Consider the following 15,628-nt stretch of genomic DNA (forward strand, 5'->3'; position numbering starts at 1 on the left):
AGTATACTATGACATCAGAGCTTCTTGACCCTCTCCACAGTAGCACCCCTAAAAAGGAGCCCAAGGGAGAGGGAATCTGTTTTTAAACACTTTTATTAAGCTACAATTCACATACTATACAGTTCACTCATTTAAAACGTACAATTTAGTGACTTTCAGTATAGTCATAGAGGTGCGTGTTAATCAATCATCACAATCAATTTTAGAACATTTTTGTTACACCAGAAAGAAATGACATGCCTTTTAGCATCCCCCAAACACTCACTCTTTCCAGCCTTAAGCAAACACTAATCTACTTTCTGTGTCTATGACTTTGCCTGTTTTGGGCATTTCATATAAATGGAATCATACAATATCTGGTCTTGTGTGACTGATTTCTTTCCCTTAGCATAGTGTTTTAGAGATTCCCTATGTTGTAGCATGTATCATAACTTTATTACTTTTCATGGTTGAATAATATTCCATTGTATGGGTATACCACGTTTGTTTCTCTATTAGCTGATGGATATTTGAGCAGTTTGCATTTCTTGGCTGTTATGCAAAATACTGCTATAAATATTTGTGTACACGTTTCTGTGTGGACACATGTTTTTGGTTCTACCATATATATACACACATACATATATATATGGTGTATATACATACATATATACACACATATATGCTGGATCACATAGTAACTCTATGTCAAATAGTCTGAGGAGCTGATAGGCTGGTTACAAACTGGCTGCACCAGTTTACATTCCCATCAGCATTGTACAAGCTTTCTGATTTCTCCACATCCTCACCAACACATACTATTCTCTCTTTTATTATAGCACATTATAGTGGATATGAAGTTGTATGTCATTTTGGCTTTGAATTGCATTTCCTTGGTAGCTAATGACGTTGAGTATCTTTTCATGTGGCTTTTGGACATTGGTATATCTTCTTTGGAAAACCGTCTATTCAGATTCTTTGTACATATTTTAATTGGACTATTTGTCTTTTCATTATTGAGTTGTAATAGTCCTTTATATATTCTAGTACTGTGATAGGCCATTTGGTATATGATTGGCAAAATTTTTCTCCCGTTCTGTGGGTTGTCTTTTTACTTTCTTGTTGGTGTTCTACGAAGCACAAAACTTATTTTTATTTTAATGAAGTCAAGTTTGTCTGGTTTTTTTTCTTCTTTTGCTTGTGCTTTTGGTGTCATATCTAAGAAAACATTGCCTAACCCAAAGTCACTAAGATTTATGCCAATGTTTTCTTGTAGGAATTTTACAGTTTTCACTCTTACATTTAGGTCTTTGACCCATTTTGAGTTAATTTTTGTATATGGTGTGAAGTAAGTGTCCAAATTCATTCTTTTGCCTGTAGCTATCCAGTTGTCCCAGCACCATTTGTTAAATTCCTCCAATGAAATGGTCTTTGCACTTTTGCTGAAAATCATTTGACTAAATGTTAGGGTTTGTTTCTGAACTATTGATTCTATTTCATTGATACATATGTCTGTCTTTACGTTAATACCATGCTATCTTGATTACGGTAGCTGTCCAGCTTTGAAATTGGGAAATGTCAGTCCTCCAACTTTGTTCTTTTCTTTCAATATTGTTTTGGTGTTCTGAGTAGCTTGACTTTTCGTATGAATGTTAGGATCTGCTGCTCAGTTTCTGCAAAGAAGTTAGCTAGGCCTTTCATAGAGATTGCATTGAATCTGTGGATCAGTTTGGGAAGAATTGCTTTCTTAGCAATATTAAGTTTGCTAATTCATGAATATGCAATGTCTTTCCATTTATTTAGGTCTCCTTTAACTTCTTTTAACACGTAGTTTTCAGAGTATATATTTTGCACTTTTTTTGGTTAAGTTTGTTCCTAAGAATTTAGTTCTTTTTGATGCTACTGTAAATGGAATTGTTTTCCTTAACTTCAGTTTTTATTTGCTCACTTCTGCTATATAGAAATACAATTGGTTTTGCGTATTGATCTTGTATCCTGCAACCTTACTGAACTTATTTGTTGGTTCTTATAGTTTTTAATAGATGCCTTAGGATTTTCTACATAGAAGATGATATCAGCTACAAGATAGTTTTACTTCTTTACTTTCCAATCTGAATGCTTTTTATTTCTTTTTCTTGCCTAATTCTCCTAGTTAGAACTTATAATGTTGAATAAAAGTAGTGAATGCAGATATTCTTATATTTTCCTGATACTGAGGGGACAGTATTTAAACTTTCACCACTAAATATCATGTTAGTTGTCATGTTTTTTGTAGATAACCTTTATTAAGTTGAGGAAGTTCCCTTTTATTCCTAATAAAATCATGAAGCAGTGCTATATTTTGTCAAATATCTTCTGCCTATATTGGATAATCATATAGGTTTTTTTTTATGTTGTTGATATGGGAGTAATACGTTAACTGATTTTCAGATGTTAAACCAATTTTGCATTCCTGGGATAAATCCCACCTGATCATGGTGTATAATTTCTGTATAGCTGGATCTTATTTGTTTGTATTTTGTTGAGGATCCTCGTGGTTATATTCATGAGAAGTTCGGGTCTACATTCTTTCAGAGGAAGGTTTCTGGTATTAGTATCAGGGTAATATTAACTTCACAAATAAGTTAAGAAATGGTCACTCTGCTTCCATTTTTTGGTAGAGTTCTTGATAAATTGTTATTAATTCTGTAACTTTTTGGTAGATTCGCCAGTGAATCCTATCTGGTGAAGCTGTCTGATCTTAGGCTTTCTTTTGTGGGAGGTTTTAAATTACTAATTCAATCTCTTTACTTGTTATATGTTTCTTAAAATTGTCTATTTATTCTTGAGTCCATTTGGGCATTATGTGTCTTTCTAAGAATTTTTTATTTTATCTAAGTTACCTAATTTATTGCCATGCACCTGTTCATAACATTCCCTTATAATCCTTTTTATTTCTGTAAGGTCACTCGTAATGTGAGGACACAGTTTTAATTGCCTACTTCAAGAGCACAATTTATTTATTTATTTATTTATTTATTTATTTATTTATTTATTTGAGATGGAGTTTTACTCTTGTTGCCCAGGCTGGAGTGCAATGGTGCGATCTCGGCTCACTGCAACCTCCGCCTCCCGGGTTCAAGAGGTTCTCCTGCCTCAGCCTCCCGAGTAGCTGAGATTACAAGCGCCAGCCACCACACCCAGCTAATTTTTTGTATTTTTAGGAGAGATAGGGTTTCACTATGTTGGCCAGGCTGGTCTCAAACTCCTGACCTCTGGCGATCCACCCCTCCCAAAGTGCTGGGATTACGGGCGTGAGCCCCTGCACCCAGCCGAGCATAGTGTATTTAAAGTCTCATACTTTTTTATCTAAAAAGTCATATAATATATCTATATTAATACAAAAATAATATTTAACATTATTTAGCATTAAGCAAAATTGAAGTACCAGGGAGCATTGCCGTATTTATCTTGTTTCACCACTCCATCATCCAGCAAGGTCTGGGCCCCCTATGTGAGACGCATCATGACAAGATAGATTCTCCTCAATCAGGGTTTTCTATCTCTTTCTACGACAACTGATCCATCCCTAACTCTGCTAAGATCCTCAGTTGAATTGCCAGAGCTCCACAATAGACTCACAAACTGGAGAAACAGGACCAACAGGTTTCACTGTGGGAAGGACGAACTCACAAAACATTCATGTGCTCTCATAGGAGGTGGGGGGAGATTATGTTGTTAGTAGGCATATGTGTGTGGAGTGTATCTGTGTCCTATGATGAAGGTGGCAGTGCAGGATCACCTATAACTGTCATCTCCTTTTATCTCTGGGATAATAACAGCAAAAACTAAGGACCCCAAGTGAAGTATTTTCCTTCAAATAAACACCAGAAAAGACCATTTCTAACAGAGCTATGTTTCAGATTATTGACTTTAATGCAAGTCTCATTTCTTTCAACTTCAACAAATGAAGTCATAGCCGATATTCCCTATAGAAAAAAAAGAAAAAGAAAAAGAAAGAAAGAAAAGGAAAATCCAACATTTAACTGTGTTTTTAGAATAAATTGCTTATCTTTAACCTGGACGGTTAGGTGGCATTCACATAAATCTGAGATAGAAGTGATATTTAATGCATACAGTAGCTGTAACGTTTCCTTCAAATCCTTAAAATTTAATATTCAAATTAATCATAAGTTAATCACTCAGCTTCAGTTCCTAGTAAAGATAGTCATTATTAAGGTGTGTTAAATTCATTGCAGTAAAAATATATCCAATTTCCCTCTTTATTTTTTAGAAAAACTGTTCTTGAAAACCACCTGCTATTTAGTCATTGACAAGTTTGGATCAGACATCATAAAACTGTGAGTATGCCATGACACATAACTCTGATTCCATTGCTGGGACATGGGAAGAACAAGAAAACTGGGAGGTGGGAGGCTCTGTGTTCAGCTTGATGCGCTTACTGGACAGGGCTCGAGCTGTTATTCCAGCTCTTAGTAATAGTGGAAAACTGGAATCTGATTTGGATCCTTCGTCACTCTACGCAAGGCTCCCCTTGAATTACAGTGTGGCAACCTGTACTTGGGTGATTGAACCTTTCTCCTGAGCTCTCTCTGCCTCCCCGGGTTCCCAGGCCACATCTTCTCTTCCCACTTCTCCCCGGGTTCCCAGGCCACATCTTCTCTTCCCACTTCGCTGGTTTCCTGGCTTCTCTCCACCTCCCTACTCCCAGCCTTCGCTCCTCGCATTATCACGGTCTGCTTTTTCTTTTACTGTTTTTCTTTTTTTCCTTTTTTTTTTTTTTTTTTCCTGAGACAGAGTCTTGCTCTGTAGCCCAGGCTGGAGTGCAGTGGTGTGATCTCGGCTCACTGCAACCTCCGCCTCCCAGGTTCAAGCAATTCTCCTGCCTCAGCCTCCTAAGAGGCTGGGATTAAAGGCATGCGCCACTACACCCATATAATTTTTGTATTTTTAGTAGAGATGGGGTTTCACCATGTTGGCTAGGCTGGTCTCAAACTCTTGACCTCATGATCCAGCCACCTTGGCCTCTCAAAGTGCTGAGATTACAGGCATGAACCACCATGCCCGGCTACTGTTTTTCTTTTTTTGAACTCAGGAAACTGAATCAAATAAACCCTGTTTCTCAGTTCATGGCACTCTCTCATCAATGATCCATAAATAGCTGTCTTACGCTTACTATATTCTTATTTAGTTACTTTGAGTACTGAAATAAGCTCCTGAACCCACCACCCAAAACAAAGTCTAGGACCTTGACAATAACTTTCTTTGCCCCTGTGGTCCCTCCCCTTTATTCTCAGGCTTTTCCCACCCAAGTGAGCATCATCCTAAATTCCATGTTCATTCTTCTTCTGCTTTCTATAAAAAAATTATGGAGGTTTTTCTATAGTTGTATTATATATAAAATATACAAATAGAAATCATTCATTATTATATAATACATATTATTATAAACATTTTATAATTTATTATACATAAATTATATGTTTAATTGCTTTCTGGTTTTAACTCTTGTGAACAGTGCTCTTAGGAACGTTCTATTTTTTTTAACTTTAAGTTCTGGGATACATGTGATGAATGTGCAGGTTTGTTACATAGGTATACATGTGCCATGTGGTTTTGCTGCAACCCGTCATCTAATGCTCTCCCTCCCATTTCCCCCACCCTCTAAAAGAGCCTGGTGTGTGATGTTCCCCTCTCTGTGTCCATGTGTTCGCGTTGTTCAACTCCCACCTATGAGTAAGAACATGCGGTGTTTGGTTTTCTGATCTTGTGATAGTTTGCTGAGAACAATGGTTTCCAGCTTCATCCATGTCCCTGCAAAGGACATGCACTCATCCTTTTTATGGCTGCATAGTATTCCATGGTGTATATGTGCCACATTTTCTTTATGCAGTCTATCATTGATGGGCATTTGGATTGGTTCCTAGGAACATTCTTACATGATTCCTCTTCAAGGGGCCATTAGCCTTACAGCAGAGGTGTTCAAAGGACAGCATTCCCCTCTACAACAGGTAGCCTAGAGTCACAAAATTTTAAAGACAGAAGGAACTTGAAATCATACAGGCAGGGAGGTCATCAGTGATCTGTTGTACTGTGCACCTGTCTCTCTTAATAGCGATCTCACTCTGTTATGGCAAACAATTTTTCATAACCCCTGGGCTGTGTTTGGAAGGCAGGGACCCTTTATTCTTAGCTAGTGCCACTGTTATTGGCAGTGCCTCCTAACTGGATTCCAGGCCTACAAACTTGCCCTTTGTCCTGCCGTTTCATAATCTACATTATTGCTAGACTAGTATGTTTTAATGCAAACCCAACTATAGTACTCCCTGAATGTAAAATTCTTCGAAGTCTTCACATCCTCTGCAGGACTCCTAGCCCCATACACAAGGCTCATCAGGAACTGGTTTCTGAGGGCATTTCCAGACTCACCCCTTGCCACTCCATAGCACACTACACTCCAAACCACTTGTAGTCTCTCCACACACCAGGAGGTTTCTGCCTCAGGATCTTTGTATGAGATGTTCACTCAGTTTGGCACATCCAAAAGCTCTACCCCCTACCTCTACCCCAAATAAATCTTATGAACCCACTCCCACACACACAGGCAAACAGGCACACACACATACACAAACACACACACAAACACGTGCACACCCACAGACATGCACACATGCACACAGACGTACACACACAAGCACACTCATACAGACATGTACATTCATGAGCGTGCACACATTTTCCTAATACCCTGTGCAAACCCTTAACATGGTATTTACCACAGCTGTTTGTAATTGAATTATCCATTTACTTTTCTAAGTTGCTAACTAGATGGAAAACCTTTTGAGGGCTAGGACTACATTTTATTCATCTTTGCATCTATCTGCAGGTACTTAGCAAAATACTGACTATAGGTTTATGAAAGTACAAAAGAAAGTAAGAAAAAGAGGTAGGAAGGGTTGGGGGGGAAAGGAGAGAGCTTTGTATCTCCAGGCGTAGGTGCAATACTTAAGCATAGAAAGTCTTCAATAAGTGTTTGTTGAAATAATAATTTTTTAAAAAAAAGTATGATTACAGATGAGCCGTGACTAGACTGCTGTGAGGAAAGTTTTTTAAAAGCATGAAGACAGAAAAAAAAAAAAACCCTTTTTGTCTATTCGATGAATCTACTTATACACCTAGTAGGAGCCTAGATCAGGGAACCAGATTAGCAAACTGAAAAGTCCCAGAACTCAAAGAGGGCAGTACATGCAAGTGACCAAAAGGGGGTGCCAGAGAACAGCTCCCAAGAGCAGTGTGCTGGGAGTTACCGAGAAGTGGCCTGGGGCAATTCAGACACAACTAGATCTTCTGTACCTGGCTATAGAGTGGTGTGAGAACAAGTGAAGCACAAGGATCAGAGAAAGGACAGACACAGTACTCATCACTGCAGATGCAAACTGTACAGCATGTGAACTGTACAAGAGACAAGCAGGCATAGGTATGGAGAAAGAATGGGACTAGCGGGCCGGGCGCTGTGGCTCACGCCTGTAATCTCAGCACTTTGGGAGGCTGACGAGAGCAGATCACAAGGTCAGGAGATCGAGACCATCCTGGCCAAAATGGTGAAACGCTGTCTCTACTAAAATACAAAATAAATAGCCGGGTGTGGCGGCGCGCACCTGTAGTGCCAGCTACTCGGGAGCTTGAGGCAGGGGAATCGCTTGAACCCTGAAGACGCAGGTTGCAGTGAGCTGAGATGACTCCATTGCACTCCAGCCTGAATCACATTTTTCTTTCTAATAAAGAGACTCATTCTTGCTAGCATGAGGTGGGCCACTTTGGAAGAACCACAGATGTAATAAATGAATAAACGACAGATGTCTGATCCCCACTTCGTGGTTCTGTCCACCATGTGTTTTGTTTGTCCATAATTTCCCACTATGTGTATTAGTTGTGAGCTGATAGAAATTTTTCTTCATTGGGCATGTTCTTCATACAGCTTGTTTTAAGCCATCAGACGCACCTTGAGATTGACGTAGACCCTGAAAATGACAACCTCATGATTTAGTTTTACTTGAATATCAGTCTTCCAATATTAAATGTAGTTTCTAACCCAAAGGGCATCCTTCCTCATTATTTCACACCACTCAGTTCTCAATAATTCATGGACTAATTATGCAGCAATTACATTTCCTTCCCACAGGCAGAGCCACAAGATGTTAAAAAAAAAAAAAGGATACCTGAGAACTCAGGGTTTTCCCCAAGAACCTGAGTCATGCAGGGAGGAGCTGCTTCAGCAGGCAGCTCAATCCCAGCCAGTGACTACAGCTGGGTCCCCCTCTGTGTGGCCCAGACCGCCACTGCTCTCTCCATTCCTGCAGCAAGCCTGACTCTGGTCTCTGTCTGGCAGTGTTGCTTCCTGGTATCTATTTATGCTTCTTTCTAAATCACAAGTTCTTGTGTCCTAAGCCTAGGAGCTCTCTGAGATCAGGACAGGCATAAACTACTAACAGTTTTAAGAAAAAAAGGCAAAACAGAATTGATAACAATTATGGTATACCTTAAATGTAAGTAATGGCTTTGGGAGAGGCATTAAAAATACAGGGCAGAGCCACTGCACTCTGTGACTCACACCTGTAATCCCAGCACTTTGGGAGGCCTAGGCGGGTGGATCACTTGAGGTCAGGAGTTTGAGACCAGCCTAATCAACACGGTGAAACCCCGTCTTTACTAAAACTGTAAAAATTAGCCAGGCATGGTGGCGGGTGCCTGTAATCTCAGCTACTCGGGAGGCTGAAGCAGAAGATTTGCTTGAACCCAGGAGGTGGAGGCTGCAATGAGCAGAAATCACGCTGCTGCACTCCAGCCTGGGCAACAGAGAGAGACTCCATTAAAAAAAAAAAGTGGGGGGGGCAATATAATTCTGTTATTCACAAGATAATTACAAGATTTATAGAAATGATTAAATTTATAGTACACTATAAAGGATGTGACCTAGAAACAAGATAAGAGTATTAAGTTATATGAAGAAGATCTCTCAGTTCTTTTGGGGGATCTCTGTGACTACAATTTATATATAAAACCTCCTTTGAAAGTAATGTCACAGGTCTAAATATGCGCACTTTCAAGTGGAAAAGCCTCTATTCTCCTAACCCCGCCACAGGCTCTGTCATCCTTGCTCCTCTTTAGATTTATGACGATAATGATGGGCATCATCATTGACTGTAATTCTACCATGATTCTAATTCAAGCAGTCAATTTGCTGGCTATGCCAAAGTGTTGAAGCCCTCCCCTTCCTGTATGCTGCACTCCTATATACTTCTGTAGCTGTAAAGGTAGTAAAAGGAAGTAAATGAAAATGTGATAGGCTCAACATTATGAAGTTTGAAAGTCACTACTCTTCTAACAACAGGTTAAAAAGCTGAACAAACTGAAAAACCAACAATACTTCATCAATCTTTAAGAGAAGTAAGATCAGGGCTGGCGGTGGTGGCTCATGCCTGTAATCCCAACACTTTGGGGGCCAAGACGGGTGGTTTGAGGCCAGGAGTTTAAGACCACTTTGGCCAACATAGTGAAACCCCATCTCTACTAAAAATACAAAAATTAGCCGGAGGTGGTGGTGCACCTCTCTAATCCCATCTACTCTAGAACCTGAGGCATGAGAATCGCTTGAACACAGGAGACGAAGGTTGCAGTGAGCTGAGATAACACCATTGCACTACAGCCTGGGTGACAGAGGGAGACTCTGTCTCCAAAAAAACAAAGGAACAACAAAATAAGTAAAATTATTGGGCAAACTGCTGCTCCAAAACTGGGGAGAAACAGGTGGATACAGAGAATCACAACTTTCCAGAGCAAAAATTGCCACAGGAGCCAGTATTAAAGAAAGATAATCTGTACTGTAATAGACAAATTGCTGGAGCTAGATGTAGACAAGTTTGTGTTAAAAATTCCAGGGGAACCAAGTCATAGGGGTGTGCCCACTCACTCTTTTGTGAATTTTGCCTCCAGGAGTTCAACTAATTTCTCACAGTAGTTATTAGAAACACACACACACACACACACATATACACACACACACACACACACAAACTCTCATGTTTCTGATGGTAGGAGTGAGGGAGCAAGGGAGAAATGAAAAAGAGTAGAAAACAAAAATAAAAACAAAGAACAAGGGCAACAAATAAAAAACAGTAACAAATATGGTAGGTATTAACTGTATCAATAATCATTTTGACTGTTAATGGTTTAAATGTACCAACTAAGAAACGGAAATTTTCAGAGTGGATCAAAAAATTAGACTCAATTATTTGCTGTCGAACAAGAAACTCACTTTAAATATAAAGATAAATATAGAGTGAAAGGAGACAGAGAAAGCTATACCATGCTAACATTAATCAAAAGAAAGAGTAGCCATATTAATTTGAAACAGAACATACTTCAAAGCAAGGAAAGTTATCAGGGATAAAGGGATAAAAGTTACATAATGATAAAGGGGTCAGTTCTCCAATAAGACAAAAATTCTTAATATGTATGCACCTAAAAACAAAGCATCAAAATATGTGAGGCAAAAACTGATGGAACTGCAAAGATAAATAGATGAATCCACTATTGTAGTTGGAGACTTCAACATCCCTCTATCAGAAATGGACAGTTCCAGCCAACAGAAAATCAGTAAACACATGTAGTAATCTTCCCTTATCTGTGAGAAATATGTTCCAAGACCACCAGTGGATGCCTGAAACCATGGATAAAAGTACTAAATCCTATGTATACTATGTTTTTTCCTATACAGCCATGTCTATGACAGAGTTTAATTTATAAATTAGGCACAGTACCCTTGTGCCTTGGGGCTGTTATCCAGTAAAATAAGGGTTAGTTGAACATAAGCGCTGTGAGACAGTGACAATCAATCTGATAACTGAAAAGGCTACTGAGTGACTAACAAGCAGGTAGTGTATAGAGCATGGGTATGCTGAACAAAGGGACAATTCACATACCAGGTGAGATGAAGTGGGATGGTGCAAGATTTCATCACCCTACTGAAAGCAGCATGCAATTTAAAATGTATGAGTCGTTTCTTTCTGGAGTTTTTCATTTAATACTTTTGGACTACAGCTGACCACAAATAACTGAAACCATGGAGATCAAAACTTCAGATAAGGGGAGACTACTGTAGTTGAACTCAACAACACTATCAATCAACCAGATGTAATTGACATCTAAGGACTGTTTCATCCAACAACAGCAGAATACACATTCTTCTCAAGTTCACATGAAACATTCACCAAGATACGTTACATTCTGAGACATAAAACACATTTTAATTTAAAAGAATGGAAATTATACAATGTCTGCTGTCAGACAACGTTGGTATTAAACTAGAAATCAATAAAAGAAAGATAACTAGAAATCACAAAATACATGGAGATTAAACACTTCTAAATAACATATGAACCTAAGAAATCTCAAAAGAAATTTTAAGGTATTTTGAACTAAATAAAATTGAAAATGAAACTTATCAAAATTCGTGTGATGAAGTGAAAGCAGTGCTTAGAGAGAAATTTGTAGCATTGAATGACTATATTAGGAAAAAAAGAAAAACCTAAAATGAGTCATCTAAGCTTCTACCTTAAGAAACTAGAAAAAGAAGAGCAAAGTAAATCCAAAATAAACAGAAGATAAATAAGAAAAATTTGAGCAGAAAACGACGACATTGAACACAGGAAATCAATAGAGAAAATTAAACCAAAAGCTAGGTTTTTTGAAAATATCAATAAAATTGATAAGCCTCTAGCCAGACCAACTAAGGAAAAGAGAGATAACACAAACTACTGATATCAGAAATGAAAAAGAGGACATCACTACAAATTCCAAAGACATTAAAAAGATAATCAAGAAATATTATGAATAATTCTATGCCACACATATGATAATCTAGGGGAAATGGGCCAATTACTTGAAAGACACAAACTGCCAAAACACATAAGAGGAAATAGACAATCTGAATAGGCCTATATCTATTAAAGAAATTGGATCAATATTTAATAATCTTCCAAAACAAAAAACATGAAGCCCTGATAGATTCACTGGTAGATTCTACCAAATATTTGGGGCAGAAAGTATACCAGGTCTCTATAATCTATTTCAGAAGATAGAAGCTAAGAGAACACTTCGTAACTCATTCTATGAGGTCAGCAACATCCTAATACCAAAACCGGACAAAGACATTACAAGAAAAGAAAACTACAGACCAATATCTCTCATGAATATTGATTTTAAAATCCTCAGCAAAATGTTAGGAAATTAAATAAAAAATGTATAAAAAGAATTATACACTACAACTAGTGAGATTTATCTCGAATATACAAGACTGGTTCAACATTCAAAAATCAAATATTGTAGTCCATCATATCAACAGGCTCAAAAAGAAAAATCTCATGATTATATTAATAGACACAGAGAAAAATTTAACAAAATTCAATACTCATTTGTGATTTTAAAATAACTCTCAGTAAACTAGAAATAACTAGAGAGAAACTTTCTCAACTGGATAAAGAATATCTACAAAAAGACTACAATGAACATCATACTTCCTGCTGAGAACTAAAAGCTTTCCCACTAAGATGAGGAACAAGGCAAGGATGCTCCTCTTACCATTCTTTTCAACATTGTACTGAAAGTCCTAGCTAATGTAATAAGAGGCAGAGGAAATAAAAAGTCTACTGATCAAGAAGAAAGAAATAAAACTAACTTTGTTCTCGGGTGACTTGACTGTCTATGTGGAAAATCCAAAAGAATCGGCAAAAAAAAAAAAATTCTAGAACTAATAAGCAATTATAGCAAGGTTGCAGGACACAAAGTTAATATACAAAGTGAATCACTTTCCTATATATCAACAATGAACAAGTGGAATTTGAAATTAAACACATGACACCATTTACATTATCGCCTCTAGAAATAAAAGCCTTATATGTAAATCTAACAAAATATGTGCAAGATCTTTATGAGGAAAACTACAACACTTTATTGAAATAAATTAAATGACTAGATAAATGAAAAGATATTCCATGTTCATGAATAGAGGGAATCAGTATTGTCAAGATGTCAGTTCTTCCCAATTTGATCTGTAGTGATACTGTTCGGATGTTTGTCCCCTCCATATCTCATGTTGAAATGTGACTTCTCATGTTGGAGGTAGGGCCCAGTAGGAGGTATTAGATCATGGGAGCAGATTCCTCATGAAGGGTTTAGTGTCATCCCCTTGGTAATGTGTGAGTTCACACTCTGAGTTCACATGAGATTTGGTTGTTTAAAAGAGTGTGGTACTTTCTCCTGCACTCTCTCACTCCTGCTCTCTTCATTCTTCATGTGATACTTCTCACTCGCCCTTTTCCTTCCACCATGATTGAAAGCTTCCTGAGGTCTCACTCGAAGGAGATGCTGGAGTCATGCTTGTACAGCCTGCAGAACAGTGAGCCAAGTAAACCTCTTTTCTTTATAAATTGCCCAACCTCAAGTATTTGTTTATGGCAGTGAAAAACAGCTTAACACATGTAGATTCAATGCAATCTCAATCTGAATCCCAGCAAATTATTTTATAGATATTGACACATTGATTCTAAAGTTTATATGGAGAGGCAAAAGATCAAGAATGGTCAACACAATATTGAAGGAGAAGAACAAAGTTGGAGGACTGATACTACTTGAACTCAGGCTTACTACAAAGCTATAGTAATCAAGACAGTGGGGTATTGGTGAAAGAATAGACCAATAATCAATGGAACAGAATAGAGAACCCAGAAATAGACCCACATAAATATAGTAAACTGACCTTTGACAAAGGAGCAAAGGCAATATGATTTTTAAAAAAGATAGTCATTTCAACAGATGGTGTTGGAACAAATGGACATCTACATGCAAAACAAAATGAATCCAGACACAGACCTTACATCCTTCACAAAAATGAACTCAAAATGGATCAGAGACATAAATTTTAAAAACAAAACTACAAAACTCCTAAAAGTGTAGGAGGAAATCTAGTTGACCTTGGGTTTTGTGATAACTTTTTACGTCGTACAAATAAATAGACTCAGAGAAACTATTTGCAAAGTATATATTTAATAAACATCTGTTATCCAAAATATATACATAAAATAACTCTTAAAACACAACAATTACAAGCAACCCAGTTTAAAAAAAATGAACCTAAAATTAAAGACCTTAAACGACACCTCGCTTAAAAAGATATACAGATAACAAATAAACTTATGAAAAGAAGCTCAACATTATACGCTGTTACAGGATTGCAAATTAAAACAATGAGATACTACTATACATAGAATAGGTAAAATTTTTTAAAAACTGAAAAAAAATTGATAGTTTCTTATAAAACAAAATAGAGTCTCACCATACAAGCCAGGATACATACCACTGGGTATTTACCCAATTGAGTGGAAAACTTATGTCCACACAAAAACTTGCACAAGAATATTTATAGTAGCATTATTCACAATCGTCAAAGACTAAAAGCAGCCACAATGTCCAATCATATAAACAAATTGTGGTACAACCATACAATGAAATATCATTCAGCAGTAAAAGGAAATGAGCTCTCACGTCATACAAAGACATGGAGTAAACTTAAATGCATATTACTGAGTGAGAAGAACCAATCTGAAAAGGCTACACACTGTATGATTCCAACTATGTGACATTCTGGAAAAGGCAAAACTATGGAGACTACAAAAATATCAGTGGTTACCAGGGGTTAGGATGGAGAGAGAGACAAATAGGCGTAAGACAGAGGATTTTTAGGGCAGTGGTAATCTAATCTGTATGATACTCTAATGGTGAAGACCAGTCATTATGCATTTGTCCAAACCTGTAGAGTATACAACACCAAGAGTGAGCCTTAAAGTGAACTAAACACTTTGGACGATAATAATGTGTCAGTGCAGGTTTATCAATTTTAAGAGATTACTGGTGGCAGATATTGATAATAGGGGAGCCTATGCATGTGTGGGGGTGGGAGGTCAATGGGACATCTCTGTACTTTCCTGTCAATCTCACTGTAAACCTAAAACTGCTCAAAAGAAAAAGTCCGAGGCAGGTGGATCACGAGGTCAGGAGATCGAGACTATCCTGGCTAACATGGTGAAACCCCGTCTCTACTAAAAATACAAAAAACTAGCCGGGTGCCTGTAGTCTCAGCTACTTGGGAGGCTGAGGCGGGAGAATGGCGTGAACCCGGGAGGCGGAGCTTGCAGTGAGCCGAGATCACGCCACTGCACTCCAGCCTGGGAGACACAGTGAGACTCCGTCTCAAAAAAAAAAAAAAAAAAAAAATGAAAAATGTGACTCTCTTGGCTTTATCTGTTGCTCTAGGAGAAAGAAAAGGTGGGAATGGTTCCTATGAGTTTGCAGACTGCTTGAAGATTCAGTAAATGATGCTTAGTCTAGGCCTTCTGTCCCAAGGCTGAGCAAGAGTACACACACCATACTGCCACTTCTTATGCATCTTGCACATTCTAATGGTTTTAAATTTCTGTGAATGTATGGAGTTCAGCATTTTCTCTTTTCATCCAAAGGAGTACTTGTCACTTTATGTCTTTTTGATGATGAATCTCTATCTTAGAGGACCTAGAGGGACACCACATGTCCAGTT

The 15,628-nt window shown here is 37.8% G+C and overlaps 1 protein-coding gene across 3 annotated transcripts in view; it reads left to right on the forward strand.

The window, feature by feature from the left end:
• AOAH (acyloxyacyl hydrolase (neutrophil)) overlaps positions 1–15,628 on the forward strand; it is a 221,139-nt gene that overhangs the window by 51,403 nt on the left and 154,108 nt on the right. For all 3 annotated transcript variants that reach the window (XM_011972914.1, XM_011972918.1, XM_011972925.1), the window contains one exon: positions 4,253–4,319. In XM_011972914.1, the coding sequence (XP_011828304.1) occupies positions 4,253–4,319 (67 nt within the window). The remainder of the gene's footprint in view (positions 1–4,252; positions 4,320–15,628) is intronic.

Source organism: Mandrillus leucophaeus, unplaced genomic scaffold, assembly GCF_000951045.1.
Source record: "Mandrillus leucophaeus isolate KB7577 unplaced genomic scaffold, Mleu.le_1.0 Scaffold100, whole genome shotgun sequence".
NCBI lineage: Eukaryota > Metazoa > Chordata > Mammalia > Primates > Cercopithecidae > Mandrillus > Mandrillus leucophaeus.